At 38.9% G+C, this 20,329-nt stretch overlaps 1 protein-coding gene across 2 annotated transcripts in view; it reads right to left on the reverse strand.

Annotated features, from left to right (window-relative positions):
* Nucleotides 1–19,578, reverse strand: part of MEGF11 (multiple EGF like domains 11) — a gene marked incomplete at its 3' end in the record, with an annotated part of 212,686 nt that extends 193,108 nt beyond the window's left edge. Inside the window, exons 1-3 of one of the 2 annotated variants that reach the window (XM_082488744.1) lie at nucleotides 19,487–19,578; nucleotides 16,858–16,959; nucleotides 15,221–15,321 (exon numbers count right to left, since the gene is read on the reverse strand). In XM_082488744.1, the coding sequence (XP_082344870.1) occupies nucleotides 15,221–15,281 (61 nt within the window). In that variant the 5' untranslated portion in view covers nucleotides 15,282–15,321; nucleotides 16,858–16,959; nucleotides 19,487–19,578. The remainder of the gene's footprint in view (nucleotides 1–15,220; nucleotides 15,322–16,857; nucleotides 16,960–19,486) is intronic. The other variant, XM_082488745.1, reaches the window with a different exon arrangement.
* Nucleotides 19,579–20,329: the final 751 nt, after the last annotated feature.

Raw genomic sequence — 20,329 nt, forward strand, 5'->3', positions numbered from 1 at the left:
ATTCTCTTAGAATGTGCTCAGAAAAGGGAGGTTTGGTAGTAGAAGAAAGATGACTACAGCTAATGCATTTAGGTAGGTTTTCCTCATTCTTAGATTATTGCTTATTTGTGAAACGGAAGATTCCCTCTCTAAATCACTGGACTTTCCATCAGGAATCATGCTGATTAGATGGTTTCCTGCATAATTGTTTCAATGAAGTGGGATAATAGTTCTTTGCATTGCTTAATGTCTATTTCTGTGGTCATCACTCAGGATACATCCATTAATTTATCACCTTGGATAGCGCTTTAATGCAGGGTCTAGCAACTTTAATAAATGAAGACACGAAGAGATCTCAAAGCCTGCTCAGGCTTTGAGGAATTTATTGTTTCGGTGTATGGCAACCCATATTTTTCATCTCCCTCTTGGTATCTGATGAAAGCACTAATAAAAAAAAAAAAAACCAAACCCAAAGAAATCAATGTGAGCAAAGGAAAAATGAGACCTATGCAGATCTTATAACAGCAATGGGTCACGAGATCAGCTCCTTTTCCCACAGGTGCAATTCCATTACATTTTTTGGCAAATTTGGAATTAGAGACTATGCATCTATGCAATCAGAACAGAATCAATGGTGTTTCTTGTCGTCTGGGACATGGGGAGTCTCTGACCACTGCCTTAGTGAGATATCGATCTGTTCGAGATAGCATCTAGGTTGTGTTATCCTCAGCCTTGACACCCTGCCAAAGCTTAGGGAGTAGGCTATGCCAGAGACGACTTGTGAATGACTAAAGTAAAAGAATTGAGAGGATACATTTTGAGGTTTTTGTTTTCTCCCAGGAGCAGAATCTGACACATGTCAGTGTCATCACTGACAAAGTATCAGTAAATCCTGTATGAATCTGCTCAGAGGTGAAGATTTCTTAATAAGCATAAACAAAACCTACGATAGTTTCAGCTCAGATTTCTATTACCAGATAAATGGCAATTTGGGGCTCTGATGACTAATGAGAAGGTGAATACAGGGTCTCCCACACTCTTGTCATGGCTGAGCATCCCACGCAGATGACATGGGCTAGTGTACAGGTCCTGGAATAATTCCAGCCAGACCTCAGTGTTTCAGACACTCAGGTCCCTCATGGGAGGAATGCTCACAGTTTACTGGAGGACTGGGCACTGATGAGAATCTAGTTCAGTCCATGTGGCCATCTATTGCCCGGGGTAGGCTTACTCTAGCCAGTGGTTAGGGAAGTAAACTGTGCCGAGGGAAGATCAAGGCAGAGAAGAGACTGCCACTTTTTCTACGTGCCCTGAGAAAAGCAAGATTGTTGGAACTCTTTTTGGGATTGCAGCCTGGTTGGTTCTGAGGAACCCGGAGCAGCACATCCCTGAGACAGGAACGGCACCGCATCAGTGACCATAAAATAGTGACAGTAATAGAGGAGAAGGTTAGAGGCCTGCAAGAGGAGAGGTCGACAGAAGTCACACATTTAACAGACTCTTTGTGTCATTTTGATGCTCCATTGGCTTCATCTGCTCTAGCAGAGAGAGGGAATGGGAGATAGTACTTACCACTTAATAATGGCTGAAGGAGAGCTGAAAAGCAGCCTCCTTGTAGCAGGAAATGTCAGAAGAGCAGAACTGGGGTCAGTAAGCTGAACCGCTTTGTATCTTTGGCTGTGCGAAAAACAGAAGAGCTTTGCAGCAATTCAAAGCACAAAAAGGGAATTGTGGGAAGGCATTGCAGGACTGAGCACTGAAGTGCATCTGTCCTGCAAAGTGGACAGGTTATGAGACTGGGTAAAAGTAACACTAATCCATTAGTCTGCAGATAATGTCACAACTAAGCTCTAGCAAGAGGAATATGTTGCAAAGGTATGAAGGAGTTAAGTTTAAGAACCTAGGCAAATTCTGAAATGAAGACAAAGCATCTGTCTAATGCCTGATTTCAACAGATTCATGACTGACATCACACATAAAGCAAAGACCTCAAACCAAGGTCAGAGACGACAGTCCCCCCCCGTGCTCCATAGGGATCAGGAGACACAAGGACCTGGACTTTTACCTTCAGGTAAAATCCTGACCACTCTAAGGTAAGTCATGCTCCTAAATCACTTACCATTTCTAAGGCTTAGTCTTTCTCACTGCCATCACAGAAAGTGAATCTGAGCCCATTAAGAACTCTTTGGAGATCAGCTAAATATTGATAATTGTAGATCATTTGAGGCTTGCAACTGATTTTATGCATTTTCTGCCATTGCTTCAACTAGAAATAATCATTGCATTCTACCATGTTGAGAGGAAAGACTTATGCTGAGATCAATTCTGCTGATCAATGTTTTAATACAATATTATTCTGTGGGATAATTTTCAGCATTTAACTTTTTCTGGTAAACGATTTCCCATTGCCACACTGCAGGGTTCAAAAACAATCGTTATCACTAGTTCAAACTGTTAATGAGGTTAAGAGAGATCCTGAATCAGCAGAGCAGAATCTATGACCCAGGAAAGCTTTTCCCCTCCTGTGCCCTCTGTCTACTCCTTCCATTTTGGTAAATTGACCAACTCTTTCCAGCGATTTGCAGAAAATATATTTTCACTAGTTAATTTTCTATGGGAATTTGATTCATCCAACCCTCAAACTTAATGAAAATTTGTCTGCAAATTGTGCTTTATATGGCACCTTTAGAAAGAGCACTAGTATCTTTTTCTAAGTAATATAGAAATATTAACATCTACTCTTATGCATTGTCTTTCATTCTCTCTGTATATGATCTAGCAGACCTCACTCTACCAAAACTAAAGGCAGTCAAATATTATTTGCCCACAGGAGGCTCCAGGTTTTTTGAGGACAGAAGAAGCAATTCTCCTGGGCCAAAACCAGTGGAAGGAATCATGCTGTCCTTAACCTTAGGGGAATTTTTTTTTGTTGCCTGAGGGAATGAAATTCTTGACAGACTGGGGAATAGAGGAGCAGCTTGTACCAAGATCCCTGGTCCTTTCAGCTTTCCCGCCAACATATTAAGAAGCAGCCAAAGCTACCAGAAGAAGAGCAAGCATAACCTGATCTGCTAAACTACCTGTGATGGCAGGCAGTATCACACTACACTCAACAAACTGCGGAAGGAATGACTATTCTCCACTCATAGGCATGGGTATCTTCATCTGCAGCCCGTGCTCTCCTAGGAGTTGCGTTGGAATGGAAAGTGAGCTGCCAGTTGCAAAGTACAAAGTCAGAAATGAGCTAAAAGTGGTAAGTCAGAAATAAACAAACATTTCCATCATAAAAAGACTGGAGGAGCACACAGTGCCCTACAGCTGAGGAAGGTGATAACTAAATTACAGATGAACAGGTAAGCACTTGTATCATACATGGCAGAACTGCAGGAAACTCATCAGTTGTGGGATTGCATTTCTAGCCGAGTGAACTTCTCTATAGAAATTTCGCTAGTATATTACTACTGCCTTGCTTCACTACCTCTGCTTTCTTACTGTGACTGTATCACTCAAATAGACCAAGAATTTACGGGTTCCAGTGCTGGCTGAGTACCTGTTTGATTTAAGCAGTGATAAAGCAAGTGTATAGGATAATGTGAAAGAAAACGAGCTATTATCAAAAAAAAAAGCATTTATAACAAGGGCAAGATTCTCAGAGGTGCTACAGCGACAGTGAGAGAGACATGAGTAGGACTTTGGCCTAAACAGTCTAGTACAATAACCAAGCCATCTTGCCTTGTTCTCTGGAAATCACCTCAAAACTACAGCACTTGCATATTTTGCTACAGGTTACACACTCAGGGCACTAAGTTAATTTCTTTGTGTACAAATTCCATCATATCACAGTTGCTGCGAAATATTTTTATATCTGGTAGCATTGCTACATATCCGTAGTTCTCTGATTTCTGACTTGCCCTGAATTGTGGGTCTCGTGCCAAGACAATTCTGTTTTCTGTCAGTGAATGACACAGCTCCGCTGCTTATTGATTTTCGTAGGGAGAGAGTATGTGCCATGTGTAACAGTGAGGATGGGTGCATCAAAAATGTTCCTGAAAGATCAAAAGTAGATAGATCAAGATATTTGGACCACATGATACTTCTGGCTATCTTTGCTGAGCAATGCAGCACCTAACAAAACTAAATTACACCGATTCCCCTAGATAAATTTTAGTCCTATAGCACATTGGATAAACTATTGATTTTTCAAACAAAATCTTTCTTCATTCTTATTCCAACTTTCATCAAGCCAATTTAACAAAAATCCTTTTCTTTATTTCTCACCAAAATAGGATGAATATGGACAAATTTCTAAAGGCAAACCTGTCATTGAGGCCAGGCTATTAGACGGCATGGGCCCTGGAGAGCCTACGTGTTTCAGATTTCATTTCGGATCAAGGCACACACTGCAAATGAAGGTCACCCTGATGAAATCAAGGATAGAAGTATAGTCTGTTTGAAGATCATACATATAAGCTACACTAACATTACTAGGGATGGAATATTTAAATGCAGACACTTTTCACTTTTCTCACATTTCAAAAGGAACCACAGTAATGTGCTTCAGAGCAACTTACAGAAAAGAACTGCAAAAAAAGACCCCAAGAAACAAATTGTTGTATAATTATGGGGGCTGATTTTCATTTCAAGCTACTAGTTTAAACTATCTGTAACCAACTCTAGATTGCAAGAGGTCAGCTGATTTAGGATCAAGTCCAACTTCTTAGTAATGTCTGAAAGTGTACAGGGAAACTGTCTACTAATGAGACATGGTAAAATGCACTTTCCAATTCCTGTGATTCACACTGTTGCCTGAAAAAAGAAGATAGGAGTTGGAAATAAAAACTTTTATCTATACTGGCAGAAGCTATTGAAGATGCCTACCCTCTGCTATAAGGTAAATGTTACATAGCAATTGCAAAAACAAAACTATTACGCAGTATTTGGTGAAAAAGAAGATCGTTTTGGATGTTTTTAATAATGTTTTTAAAAGGAATTCTATTTAACCTGTAGATTTTCCTAAAACATGACACTTGTGAATGCAGATATAGTGTCATCAGATCCTAAGGTATGTACCAGTGACTCGCTTCAGCTTCTATATGCACTACACTGCTGTAGCTGAAAGCCTCCTTTTGTTGCTTGCTATACTGAACACCAGGTTGAATTTCTTTACAAGTATGCTTATGTGTTTCACACACGGTTTCTTATTCTGAATCAGAAAAAAAATCTCTTTATTTGACTCAATTTACATACTGAAGTTGTAAGCTTTTCCAAGTAAGGGTAGATTTTAGTGGTTTTGCACATGGATTTCTGGGCATTACAGTAATAAAAGTAAATCATAGTCTTCAGAAATGAAAAATCTTGATAAAAAGAAGGAAAGCTTTGGGATTAAATAGATTGAAAATATCTCTTGACTTACTGCATCAGATAAAGTGAGGTTTGCAGAAGTGAATACCTATGTTAGAAATACTGAGCTTAAATTATTCAAAAATGTTTTGTGATAAAATCTGCAATGGACTGAAGTTTCATGAAAAATTTCCCTGGAAAACCTTTATTAAAGTGAAAGGCACGTGCAACAATATACTAATATAAAGTGGAATGTTATAATCCTGTAATAGAAAGAAAAAGAGAATGTTTATGCAAACAGTCAAAGAATATCTGGTTCGAGAGGAAGTAGCCATGGCTGGTTAGAAGAGCTCTGGCTCTGATTAACCTTTTTGATATTTGATTAATACTCTTACACAGTACGAGAGTATGAAGTGTTAACAGATGCTTTTCAAGCTATCAGCTGACATCATCTTCTTTCACTGAGAACAATTAAGGAACCAAAAATGAACACTGATTTGCCAACTGACTCTATTGTAAACCTAAAATTGCCATCTCTGTGCACTTTGGGCACCTTTACTTCACTCCTACCAGCCATTTTGCCCTATCACAATCTTTTTTTTTTCCCCATGAAGAATTCATACCATTTTGCTTCACTATCACCCACGTCAGTAAAGGAGCTCATGCAAATATGTCAGGAAGGTGCTTTGCTATATAAAGCTACAGAAAGAATTAGAACATCCATACAAAAGCACAACTCGATCTGCAGAGCGGTTGTTACTTCAACAGCAACAGCTGACATTTATTATTGTTGAGGTGTTAACACTACTTAGAAGCGGTGTATATCCACAGTTCTCAGCCAAGCTGATGGAAACCGTAGCATTCAACACCTTTGAAAGCCAGGCTCCTGATGCATAAGTACGGTTTCGATAGGAAGAAGTTACTTCTTTTCTAAAGTCCCACAGTGATCTTCTACGCAATTTGGCATCTTAATATTTTTACACTTCGGTCTAAATGCTTTACACTTCAGAGTTGTAAGTACTTCTTATTTTAACATATGTGAACACTTTCTACAAATTTTGAAGACTTGTGTCATAACAGAGTACTATCTGTTTGCATTAAGTTACAGAGTAGCTGGCCTGTGTTTATAGGCTATCACATATTCATCAGAAATGGATGCAGTTGCAAAAGCAATTGGAAATTCATGGAATAATGTATCTTTATCCTACCATGAGACATGGAGTACGTGCCACACAAGACAAAGCTAATTGGGAACAAAGGGAGCTACAACCTCTTTAAGTTCCCACTCAGTAAACCCACTCCCAGGTATTACCCAGCATTTGAGAAACCAACATCAATAAACAAAACTAGTTTGGGATGGTATTTCACACAGCCGGCTCATGCAGTATTCCTAGTGTGAATGTCATCAGTATTTTTATGAGGGACTGCTAAAAGGATGTAATAATTACAGACCAACGCTCTAAAAGTTCACATAAAAGAAGTGTACATTACGCACAGAACGATGCTGAAAGCAGTGTACTTAAGCCTAACATGCAGCTTTTGTGCCAAATTCAGCCTGCGAAGCACTTCCAGCCAGTATCACTCCTGTGATAGAAGAGATGGGGAATAGCTGAACTGTAAGTAAATGCACCCAGGTAGCCAAATGTCTCCCTCCTCCTGCCTGCACAGGTTGCCATATTTAGGGCATCCAGGGGTGTTGATACAAATGTCTGAGAGACCTGAGGGTGGCAGGAGCAAGGCCCACAAAGCCTTTGCCAGCCCAGGCAAGTGCCAACACTGGCTCGTCCTTTCCAAGGTTCTGAAGTGAGTGAAAAATATTTGAAAGAGTGGTCCACACCAGCTCTCAAAGTAGTCCCTTGTCACTACTGAAACTAAGAAGTGGAAAGACTGAAAAAAAAAAAAAAAAACATAAGGAGATTTCATGAGGATCGTATTGATGGGTATGTTTTCTTAACTACAGTATGGCTGCATGTACTGGGTCTGGCTGGGATGGAATTAGTTTTCTTGATAGCAGCTTGGATGGTACTGCGTTTTAGATTTGTGACCAAAACAACACTGAAAACATTGTAGCTACAATGAAAACATTGTAGCTATTGCTGAACAGTGTTTGCACAGCATCATGGCTTTCTCTGTTTCTCTCGCTGCTGCCCCCCCGCAGCGAACAGACTGGGGGTGCAGAAGAAGTTGGGAGGGGATGCAACCAGGAGATGACCCAAACTAATGAAAGAGCTATTCCATGCATTATAAAGTCATGCTTAGCAATAAAAAGGAAGAGGAGCTGCTTTCAGGAGATTACCCATCTTTTGCTCAGTACCTGGCCGGTATCAATCTACCCATGGGAGGTGGCAAGTGACTGCCTTTGCATCACTTGTTTTGTTTCTCTCTTCTTCCATTTCTCTTTTGCTTATTAAACATTTTTTATCTTCACCCACAAATTTTCTTTGTTTTACTCTTCTTTCCCCTTCCCCTGGCCCACCGGGGGAAATGAGCCAGAGCAGCTGTGCGGGTCAGTGAGCGAGCGGGAACTGGCGTTAACCCACAACACTGTACTACGCTATTACTCTATTGTATGCACTTCAGACATTCTTGGAGTGATATTGATTCATTTTTCTTTATAGTTTTAATCTTACAAGAGGCCTAGAAATGAGGAAGAGCGGCTGGTGCTTACATCTGGCACAAGTTACAGTAGCTCCTTTTTTCAGCCAGCAAGGTATCTGCCTTAGAATGGTCCCCCCTGCTCTGACCGATGGCTCCCCAGGTGTCTAGAGCTACTGCGTGACAGAGACTCTAGGGCTGGCCAAGGGAAGGTTACAGTCAGGGGAAGCTATAATAAAAAAGAAGTGGAAAAAGGTGTTATCTCAGATTTTGTATGTACATCAGAATGTCTTTCTAAAGGCCATCTTGATTTGGGCCACTTCTTTTCCTCTCTTTTTATCTCTCCCTCCTTTTCTACTAGGCTTTAAAACTTCTTCAGTTCACAAGGGAAATAAATCTATTAAAAGGGAGAAGGATGTAAAGGAGTGGTCAAGAAAACAACTTCAATTTTAAACATGTGTTTCATTTCATACATCCATCTTCTTTCTGACCCTATTGATTTCCGCAAGTTAACCCAGCTCCCCACACGTCTGGACTACTAATGAACTTCAAACTCTTTTGGAGGGAAAAATCTTCTGGAGTTCTGTGCATTCAAATGGCAAATGCCTGTATGTATACATCCTGAAAAACAGTTCACTCATATATGGGATGGACAGGATCTTGTTTTTATAAGTCTACGCAAGTGAATGGATACCAGCAACACAGGAAGGATTGAGCCATAAAGCTCTTGTGGATTAGCAGCAGTGTCTGCCATGCCATTCTAGATCAGTGCAAACTAGGATTAACAACGCAGAAGTGTATTTAATAAGGAAAAGAAGGAAGGGGATTTTGAAAGGAAATCAAGACATTAAAGAAGATGTGGATGTGAGAATGAAGTAACTGAAGATGTCCATTACAACATGGTGGATACCTGCTGATTTACAGCAGCTGGGGACCAAACTGTCTTTGCTAAAAGTGGGCAAATTAATGGACTAGACTTTGCATGTCTCTTTCTTTGAATTCAGCAATGAACTCACACCTGTGATTCTTGGGTCTTTTTTCTGATCCTGCTGAAGCTTCCAGGCATCCAGGCCGTTAGCTTGAATCCTATGAGTAGCTCTGGATCTAGTCCAGAGCCGAAAACTCTAGTCCAGATTGCTGAAAACAGGCAGAAAAGCTTTTTCACTTTTGCACTAGCTACAATCTGAATCTTTTTCTTCATACAATGCCTGTATAATTTTTCCTCTGATATTTATTAAGTCCCTTGTGACATTATACAGCTTCAGCATACCCCCCTCTTTACCTTTGTGCTATTCTCATTCCTTTGTATGAACATTTTCTTTCTCCTCCTTCTACTGCATTTCTTCCAGAAGTCCTTCCCTTATTTCACTACTACTTGCCACCAGCATCTTTGCAAACCCACCAGAATCCAGAAGCTGACTGCAAATACAAAATGATGGATGGGAGATGAGAATTGATTTTTTCACTTTCCAATCAAAGAGGTCTCTCCATTATCTATAGGCTAAATAGTAACCCAGTGTCTTTACCTATGCCACAAAATGAACTGACCTACTTAGAAGGCTGATCGCCTTCCTATGTGCACACACCTGCCTTCCAAGATGCTAAGAATAAATAAGCAAAGGCCTCCACATTTTGCAGAGCTGTGGCCGGCTCCGCTGTATTGTGTGAAAGGGTATGTTAGACATTGGTATATGGCTCCGAGGCTGCACTCGGCAGTGTGGGAGCAGAAGCTGAATGCAGATAACCAGTTCTGTTGCGTGCTCTTTCTGGTGCCTTCCTACCAACCCACCTGCTCGTTCAACAGAAAACCGGGATTCCTCCCAGCGCCCCCCCAGGATGTTGCTGCTGCTAATATGACTGTGACTACTAACACTACTACAAGAAGCAGAATTTCTTAATTCCCGCAGAAGTTTCCCCTCAGATGGGAGCACAGGACCCAAATTATTTTCCTCATATTCTTCATTGGAAAAAGATGTATGGAGTCATCTCAAATGCATATAAAAGGAGAAATTTCAAAGTGTCTCCTACTGTCATTTCAACTCTATAATTAATAACGCTATATGCAGAATGGCCTTCCACACCATTTTCTCGCACTCATACATCCCAAATCAGAAAGAGAAAAAGAATATCCCCTGATACAAAGTATCTATGTACTGCTAGATCATTTCCCTTAATTTATGTTGCATTATTGATGTACAGAATGCCGTACTTGAATAATGTAACAGTAAGGCTCTTACAGAAAGCACTCGCACCAGCTTTAATGTGTGTCTATAAAGATAAGAAAAATAGATTTCCTAAGTCCAGCAGTTTTCAAACAATATATTTTCAAGTTACAGGAATGCTCACCGTGAGGAATTAAAATTGAGGTGAGAAGCAGGGGGGGACAACATTTCTTCTAAAATGTTAATGAGCTACTGCCTTATAAAGTGAAAATAATCAACAAATCTGACACATGAAGAAATATCATGAATATTCAGGAAGTTTAAGCCACTGATTCAACATTTCCTAAGAGTGTACAACTTTTGCACTGATCGCATAGCTATTACTTTTCTTTTCATCATAAGTACACTCTACTGCGGTGTCGGTGTGTTGTTGTAACATATGCATTGAATTGCAAGTATTGTAATTCATCCAGATGGCAGGAAGCTTTGGAATTGTTACTCCTATGGTACAGATGTTTAACAATCCAGCCATATGGCTCCAATAAGGCAGCCTTTTCAAAAATCACAAAAACTACACTAGACACGCAGCCTTGTAAATTTGAGTGCAATCCTGAGGTATGAACGTTCATATTGCTACAATATAAAAGCGCACATCACACTATGAAGTTGGCATGCCTACTGGAATTACAGAATGTATGAAACGTTATTTAAAATCCTGAAAAGAATCAGGTCCCAAATTTGCATAATTTCACCATCAGCTATTAAAAGAACATTCCTCATTTCCTTTCGAAATTCATTTAAGGTGTCAGACATAGGCTAGCTGAAAAGATAGGTAAATAACTACATGCAAATATACTAACGTCCCTAACCTCTGGCCTGAGTGAACTACCACTCTAGGTGACAAATTGAGATTTAACCAGTGAGACCGAGAATTTCTCTGTAAAAAGATTTGTCAAACTCAAGGAGCTCTGATGATGGTCGTGGCAGTTGTAATGTGGAAAGCTGAATGTTGAGAAACAATCTGAGATCGATAATATCTTGGCCAAGAAAGGAAAGAACCATGAAACGGTCAATCTATAACTCCACTGACTTTTGGCAGGTTTGAATGACAGATAAATGGCAGCAAATAAGATTGTTAAATCACTAACCCTGTCATTATTACATCCTGTCACATTGCATAGATTTATAGAATAGAAAAAGTGTAAGGTACGAGCGTGAAAAATAAAACTGTGAAAAGCAAAAATATCTCAATCTGTGAAGAAAAGGTGAATTCCCAACTTTGTGTTTCATGATTGTTTTTTTCTGCCAAAAAGTCAGATATAAGCAGATGCCACTTGCAGTCCCATCTTCCTTTTCTCTGTTGCTTGGGTCTCTGACCCTTTGTTACCTAGAAGAAATGTCTCTGTTATATAAATCTCTAGTGCAAGAATGAGATTAAAATGGACAGACTGAACAAAGCATTGGTCTCTCAGACAAAAATGTATCCATTTAGTACACACGGGATCTTTCCACCTGACATACTCTTAAAGGGAAGTATTCAAAGGGAACTACTCAAAGGGTAAAAATCATGAAAGAGCCATGTAATATTCCTTTCCTTTTTCTGTTTTTGAGCAGCAAAGTATTCAGAGATGCTTTATCTACCACAGATCCTAATCTAGGCAATATAATTTCAAAATATCCTTACAAAAACCTTGAAGGGCAGTTGAACCCTGCCTGTGGTTGTTTAAAAAAAGATTTTCTGCAGTTTACGCATTTGCTCTGCCAAAAGCTTACCTTAGCATGCAAGGTATAGTAAATCATACTTACCCTGATTTATTACCCAGACTACGCTGTTTGTTTTCAGGGACAGCTCAGTGAAACGCTATGTCATGTATAAGAACATTAAGAGAAGGGGAATCATTTTGCAAAGCCACCAGAATGGTGGCAACCATTTCTAAGACATTGATGGTAAAAAAATGCAGATGTGCATTTGCAGCATTTTTCAGGTGGTATTTTCTGAATACCATTACAACCGAAAAATATACCAAGCCCTTTATAGGCACAAAGACAATTTCATACCCCAAAACTGTTTTGCCTAAATATAATGTGCTGGCCAGATATATATCTTACCAGTCAAAAGTTTAAATTATTTGACCTTGTGACGGAATGCCACATTTTATGGGGCAGTAGCATATGAAGATCTCAAAAGGGCAACAAAGACACCAGAGGAAGAGTGGCAGAGCATGAGGCTCTGGGTCAACCTGATCATTTAGAATTGGGGATAGATTTTACTCAAACTAATGCATTTAGTAAGTCCCAACAGGAGGACAAAGATAAAAACATCTATCTGACATTGCTTTAAAAAGCAGCAAATGAGAAGGGAAAAGATCAAAACAGTAGCTGAAAGCCTTCACTCCTGTTTTAAAATCCAAGAAACAGTCATTAATAGAGATTTAAACTCAGCCTTCTCTAGTCTAAACATGTCACTGTTAATTACAAAGCTATTTAACTTTTGTAAGAAATAAAGACTGCTATTAATGAAAGAAGAACCAATTAGCCTTTAATCTACACACTGTTTTTTAATCAAACTTTCTTTTGATCATCAGACTCACTGCGGGATGTATTCTCTCCTCCCCATGTTGTAGTGGCGTCCATGATTGCTAATGGAACGGATCTGAACGGGCTGGCTGAGTGGGGAGAACATTCTCTGCAGGGCTGGAGCTTCCTTCCCCTCATGTCAGTGGGGCTTAGCGCAAACACGCTCATCTCTGAGCCACGCCACCCTACGACAGCATCGGCAAGGGGAATGATTTTGATGGTGCCTCCTGACCTGTCTCTTGTAGCAGCTACCATTGAAGGAGCAGGCACTGAACATGTCTAGAGGAATGTGGGACAGGAGAACTAGACTACCTTGTTAGGAAACAGCAGAAAATATCAGTTTAAAGAAAAGACAGAAATGGGAAAGGAGGGCAAGGAAAGAGGCAAAAGCAGGGAGGTGCCACCAGGAATGAAAATGGAATTCACTGCTGACTGTAAAGGATGATGAATGGGAGAATTTGCTTGTTGGTACAGGAACGTATTGTGGAAAAACAAAATAAAACAAATGGGACCAGGACTTGATGCATCAGAAACAAAAGGGATGACATGGGAAAAGGATCCGATTAGCTAAATGTTGTTGTGCCTTCAAACTGTTGGTTGCAGGGTCAGAGAGTTTCAATGTGTTTTTGTTGGGGGTTTTGGGTTTTCTTGGGAGGTTGTTTTAGGGTTTGTTTTTTTTTGGGGGGGGGTGTTTTTTTTTTTTGCCGTGTGGCTACTTGTGGTATGAAAACAGTAAGACCAAGTATCTAGAATCAATCACGATGAAGAACTTCTTCCTTTACATCATTTCTCTCTCAGCAGCACTTGCTGCTCAGATGTCCCAGGAAGGAAGATAGATAGAAAATGTCCCTGAGGAATGCACTTTGCATTTATGACCACGCAGATAATGAAATATAAGAACCTGACTCTTGCACACGTAAACAACAGAGAGAATGTAAGCATCATCTGCACTGTGTCAAACATGAAACTCCTGGCCTGCCCAGATACCTGTTGTCTGTCCTGCATTAGCAAAACTTTGGTGTATGGTGTATGGTGTTCTTTCTCCATAATATAAAGACAAAATTTTATTGGCAGCAGCTGAACTCTTGAGTATTAATACTAACAAAAAAGCACTTTAAAATAAATGTTAATATCCTCAAAGAATCAGAAAGTCTGCAGAGATCTTCTGATGTTGCAACAAGTATGGCAATTTAAAAAATAAAAACAAAACACAGTAGATTGCAGAGAGAAAAGTGAAAATAAACATATTCTGTGCCAGACGGGATTTTGAGCAACAAAATTCAAGTTGGTAATAAATGTATGTGGAACAACTTCTGAAGTTATATTGACACTTGACAAATTTAAAGGTAAGTACATACGTAACATAGGAAGGATTTTAGCAAAGACAATAGGTTACATTAAATGTTTTTCAGGAGTTGAGTAACTGCAGTCCCCACTTGTAAAGAGCAAATTATTACTCTCTCTGCAATTCTAATGCCTTATCTCAAAGGGCTGTTAATTTTTCACAGTCCAAAGCCCTTTAAAGTAACTCTCTGGCATAAAGGTCATCTAGAATGAGACTAGGGTCCATTCATGTTTTTGAGGTGCTCGTATATTACAATATAAGTACAATATAGCTACTCAGATAAAAACACCAACAGAACTAAACAGAAATAGCTTTAAAGCACTGTGTCAAGATATTTAGTGTTAGCTGGATAATTCTATCATTTTCACATTTAAATTATCCTATGGCATTCTAAACTTGTCAACAAAATTTGGATTCTGACGCTGATCAAAAATCTTGTGTTTTTCCTGGGCCATAATCCCATTCTAATAAGACATAGACGAGAGATCCCCAGCTCCATTCTCCTTTTAAGCAAAGTGTAGCAAATGCATTCTGCCTCAGAATACTTAGCAAGCTGCAATACTGAAAACACATGATGTTAATGTACAGTACATTTTTAATTAACAAAGCTCGTAGGCATTGCTGAAAGATCCCTTTTGCTGCTTGCCCCCTTCTGACTCACCTAACACAGTCCAGAGCTTTTTATTTAGTTATACAGTGCAATTAGGACAAAGTTCTTCTGACATTAAAAAGAGCAAAATAAAGCTTTAAAAAGGGCAAAACTATTGACAGGAACCATGTGAAACAAAATGAGTTTTTAACTATTTCCATCCGGAGTAAGAACTTTCAAAGTTAAGAGGCAGGAACTTTACACCGCTACTGAAACTATGTAATTGTTAATTCCTAAGAGTGTTCTCAGTTCCCCTAATTCTTTAACATTAGTGCATACATGCATAAATTACTGCCCAAAGTAAGGTCGGATTCAAAAAGCACTAAGGAACTTGATTAACTCCCTCCCCAATGATTTCGGCAGATTTTTACTTAGGTGCTTGAAATGCATATACCTGAAATGACCTGAAATGTTCTCTATCTGCAATTCTGACTGAAATCAGTGTCCTGAAGGTTCTGGGCAGCTCTGAAAATCAGTCCTTAATATTATTCCTGCAATACACCTTTACTTTGTCTAGAGCTCCTCCAAAAATTACTTTTAATTCTCACATCTGAATCAAAGCTCTGTACATACGTATACAGTAGTCTCCACTTTCATAATATCCAGGGCAGCACTGAGATCTTCGCCGATACATAGTTCTTAGTCCTCTTCGATATGCTGTTTTATAACTTATTCTAAATTGCAAGACAGAAAGCCATTTGACAATATTGAAAATCAATGCCAACTGTTGGAATTATATTTGTGTTAAATTATAGTAAGGATAGCATTCAATAATTATTTTAAAATGCATGAAAGCTTTTGATATTAAAAACCACAATTAAAAAAATCAGTACTTGTTTTGAAATTTGAAATATAACTTGTATTATAAACACAGTACCCATGACAGTCAATCATCGTAGCTCTTCCTAGGACCGCTATCTTAAAACATTTCCCCAGCCCTAAAGGAAGGGCAAGGAGTTTCTTCAAGAATAAATGATTCATTTCTGCATATCAGCAAGGTCAGCTATCATCAATGGAATGAATAGAATCTTCTACGGCGACGACTGTGTCAGCGTGCTACACAAGAAATTACCACAATGGAAACTGCTCTTGATACACAAAATGTGAAGTTAACCCCAAGTGATTTCTCCCTACTTGCTAACCCTTCCAAAACATTAATGCCTTGCAAAATGGCATTATAGTCTCAGTTCAGTATATAAAGCATGTTTTCCCCACCACAATATGTAGTCCACAGAAAGTAAAAGGTGTTAAGCGTTCTGTAGCTTTTCTAGACTTATTCATAGCATTAGCAATGATACCACATTAGAAAAGGAATATTTAACAGAGAATATTTAGCAGCCAAACACTTCAAAACAGCTTTGTTTACGTTTGTTTATTTGAAATTACCTAAATTGAACAAAATCTATTGATCCCCATGTTAGATAAACTGATCAAATTTACTGTGCTGCATTCCAAGCTATACCATAGCCCAGAAAGCTCTGCATCTTTATTCAATTCCATACATTGTAACACAGAAGCTAAAATGCAAACCCCTCCAGTCAGACTGGGATGGTCCTGAACAACCTTTTAGCTACTGAATGCATGAAAGTTAAGGTACCAAGTAGCTTGCTAAAACCCCCTTGAAAGATGGCAAATATTAGTGGATGTTTATTGGGATAGTTTTCTATTGGAACCAGACTGAATATAACAGCGATATCTTGCAGCCTGGGAAAAACTAACTGTTCAGTATCAGCTTTCATTCAGTACTAGAAATGGACCCAGCCTCATTTTACCTGATTTTCAAGACATATTTGCGTGCAGTATTTCAAATATGGATCCATTTGTAACTATCACCAACCCTCAAGTGCTCGATTCTTCAAGATTTAGGAGCTGCAGGAACTTCCTACCATAAACCTGGACATGCACTGATCACTTGGAAAAGACAGTCATGTTTGGTCACGTAAAAAACACTTCCAATCACATGGCGGGGTGAATGGTAAGGACACGTACTCCTGAATGGCCCATAAGAGACTGATTATCATTGGTCTCACTCAAACTCCATGCAAAAATCTCTCTACTTCATTCAATGCCAAACGCCCTAGCTATTGTACTAAAATACATCTTTCCGTACATATCTGTATTAGATTACCACAAGAATTTGGATAAATAAAAGATATATAAGGAGATGAAAAGGCAAAATAGAACTCAAATTTCTGGGGATCAGCTCTTACCTATGTCTAGTGCACTTGAACCAGTTCAGTATGTCAGTACATCTTGTATAATAGATCTGATCAAAGGGATGAGCATAAGATTCCTGTACCGTCACAGCATAGCTAGGAGTAGACAAAGAAAGAAAGTGAAAGGCTGTTTGTTGCAACATGAAAAGCTTCAGTTCCCTGTATATGCTACCCATCTAAGTCCAATATGAAAAATAATCAAATCAATAATCTTAGAAAATTTGGGCATTATCAAAAAACAGAAGAGGGCTTCCTTCAACCACAGATTTTCCTGAAAATTTAGGAAATGATTCTCACTTGGGCTCCATAACTGAAACAGGCATAGAGATTTCCATTTGAGTAATAAACTACTCCCTTCTGGAAAAGAAACAAATGTCACTAAAATTCACTGTAGCGTAGAAGGTGTAAAGGGCATTTGGTTAACTTGAGAGTGCAAATTTTAAAAGAGGAAAGCACCATGTTTTAAAAACATCTCAGTTGCCTTCCTGCCGAGGATTGTTAATTTTTGCTTGTATTCCACAATGCTGATAAGAGCTTATATTAACTTACCACCACTGCATTTTGCCAGCACGATGGGATGCCCACACTTCATTTTATGATGAAGGAGCATCATTACTTCAAATACTGGGTGCACCAATCAAATAGGATCATTTGTAAAAGGTTGAAGAGTGTTTATTTTTCTGCTGCACAAATGGAATCCTTTTAATTTGTAGCAGAAATAACTTCAGAACTATCTGAAAATTGTAAGCGGAGTTAAATGGTATCTAGATTTGGAACACTTTGACATATGCTTAGAATGGGATTACTTCCCTTTGTACAAATGAATGGATATAAATAAAAACTGGGCAAATTGATTAGAAATCAAAGAGCTCCAACAATACTAAGAATTCAGCAATCTCCTTTCCAAAAGACTATTTATTCATGCAACAGGTACTATTTTAATTAGTATGATTACATTTAAAGTGCCTGGGCCTCTCACATGATATAGGAACACAAATCTCATTTACTTGGCAGTCTCGGTCGTTTTAGAACATCGTATTGCCCTATAGTAAGTGTGTGCACTGCTTAAGAGCCTCATAATCTCAGGTTCTGATCTCGGAACAAGCTCTACTTTATCAGATCTACAATATCTTTGGAGAATGATACTGAAATCATTCTAGGCAGGGTCAAGACCCAGGAATTAGATCCTCCAAGTCATTCATTAAATCGATTGTCTTAATCGCCCAAGTGATTTCCTTCTCATCAATGGCACTGCTGATGTGATTAAGCCCTGTGAGATTGCACCTGTAAGGTAATACCAAAATATTTGCTTCGAGGGTCTGATTGGCTTGAAATCGAAGATTGGGCTATTACTGCTCTGCTTGTCATGCCCCTTCTAGACAACATCCTACTAGATGTTGCTTTTGCCCTCTATCACAATTTGCTGGGTTTGACAATGATGTTTTGACTTCTACGATTGCCAAACTGTAAAATATTTACATTGCTCATCATTAATGTAAAACAGTAACATTCACGAATCTTGATTATTATTTTATGATCCTGCTTGTTATCCAGGAATTGCCCTAAAAATCTTTTCCCTTTGATTTATTAACATCTAAGTAACAGAGTCATCTTGGTCAGTACAACCAATCAATTTTGGTATTTAATTTTTGTTTCTCCTTGATTGGGTCTCTAGGTTGCTGACTTTCTTCAGACAAAATCAATATTTTATTCCTGTGCTCTGAATGCACTTCACCTCACGACACAGACTGCAAAATCCTATTCCCGTACAGTGTTTGCTTTGCAGCTGCATTACCTACAAACAGTTAGCTCTCTAATTAAGGCCTCTAAAATCAAAACATGGTGCCATTAAAGTATGATTCCATTTTTGCTCTTGTCAAGGGGTTTATTTTGCTAAAGTGTACAGCGATTCATATTTGTGCGGAACTAAACCACAGAACAGCACTGGAAATTTAGCAAGTTAAACTTACGAGTACAGGAACTTTAGCCTCTGCAAACAGACCCTGCCTGGAGGTGAACCCTATCAAAGCTAGTGGGCTTCTATGTACTCGTAAGAACTGTTCTGCACAGATCCACTTTTAGGACTAGGACACCGTAACAATAGAGCGAACAGAATTATCAGGGCCTTTAATTCTTAGTGCTTTTATACAGATACTCTTTGATGCTGACACGAATTTGGCAGATACAGCCACAAAGTTCAGGGCACAGAGAATAAGCCTGCATGTTGCAGCAGGAAGGGCTTAAAACTCAGTTGAAATCTCTAATAGTCTTGCTTGACAACAACCAGAAAAAAGCAAGGCAGAACAAGGCCACCATTTCTCTAGGTCTCCCCATGATAGATGAAAATACCCCTGTGCAGTCCTCTAGCTGAAACGATGGAGGAGCTTTCCAAAGTACAGCTGAGCAGACAGGGGTATGCCGGCTCTAGCTCTAGCTTTAGAACCAATTCTGTGAAACGATCCAAATCCTCAAAGGCACTCGGAAGTGCTATTTCGGTCATGCAAATCCACTTTCTTTTGTGAGGCAGGGTGGTATTCAGTAAATTGCAGCTCTTATTTTGCCTTTTAAATGTAAAAATCTGAAACAGCTAGTCAAAAAAAAAAATCGGCATGTTATACATTACCTTTCCCAATGACTACAAACATTTGGATCATCTGGGTTTAGGGATAGAGTAGTTTTGAGCAGAAAAGACAGAATAAGTCCTCTTAGAATGCACCAGAACGGCATATGCGTCACCATTGTTGTATCTAGATAAAGAAAGTATAGCCATTAAAGACAATTTTGAAGAAAACATCCTTCTAAAGCCTTTTCATCCTTGCTTTTGTGCAAATCCAGATACTGTGGAGTTATTTACAAACTGAAATACTTGAAAAAGCAATCAACTAACCAGTAGAATTTTTTTGAAGCGTAAATGCCTTCTAAAATGAATTTATACTTTTAAACCTACTAAAACTGATGAATTTGACGATTAAGCTACCCAAGATATTGATAGCCCCAATAACTCTTCCAAAGAACATTTCTGATACTGATCATTTTTACAGCTCTGTCTGCAATGACAAAATAAATAACTGAGGTATTAAAACAATCTATTCTCCCATCAACCTGTAGGCACATGGAAGAATACCCAAATACACCCTTTGATTTACTTAAGTGGGTTTTACATGTGTCAATATAGTAGGCTAGATCTGAGACATACGCTTATTACATGAATGAAGGAAAACCAATTCACTTTTCAACTCTTACATGGGGGCATCACTTAGAATGACAGAGGTCAACATATTGGGTCACATTATGCAGAACACTAAACATGAAATAAAAATATTTGTACTGAAGTTGGAAATAGATTGTATAAAATTAATTAGGTGTAGTCCCTTCATCATCTTACAGTTCATTTATTAAACATACTTATACCTACTTATTGCTTATCTGGGGCTTTGAAACAAAAGTCATGGTGTTCGCCTAGATG

This window comes from Vanellus vanellus (genome assembly GCF_965231255.1).
Source record: "Vanellus vanellus genome assembly, chromosome: 11".
NCBI lineage: Eukaryota > Metazoa > Chordata > Aves > Charadriiformes > Charadriidae > Vanellus > Vanellus vanellus.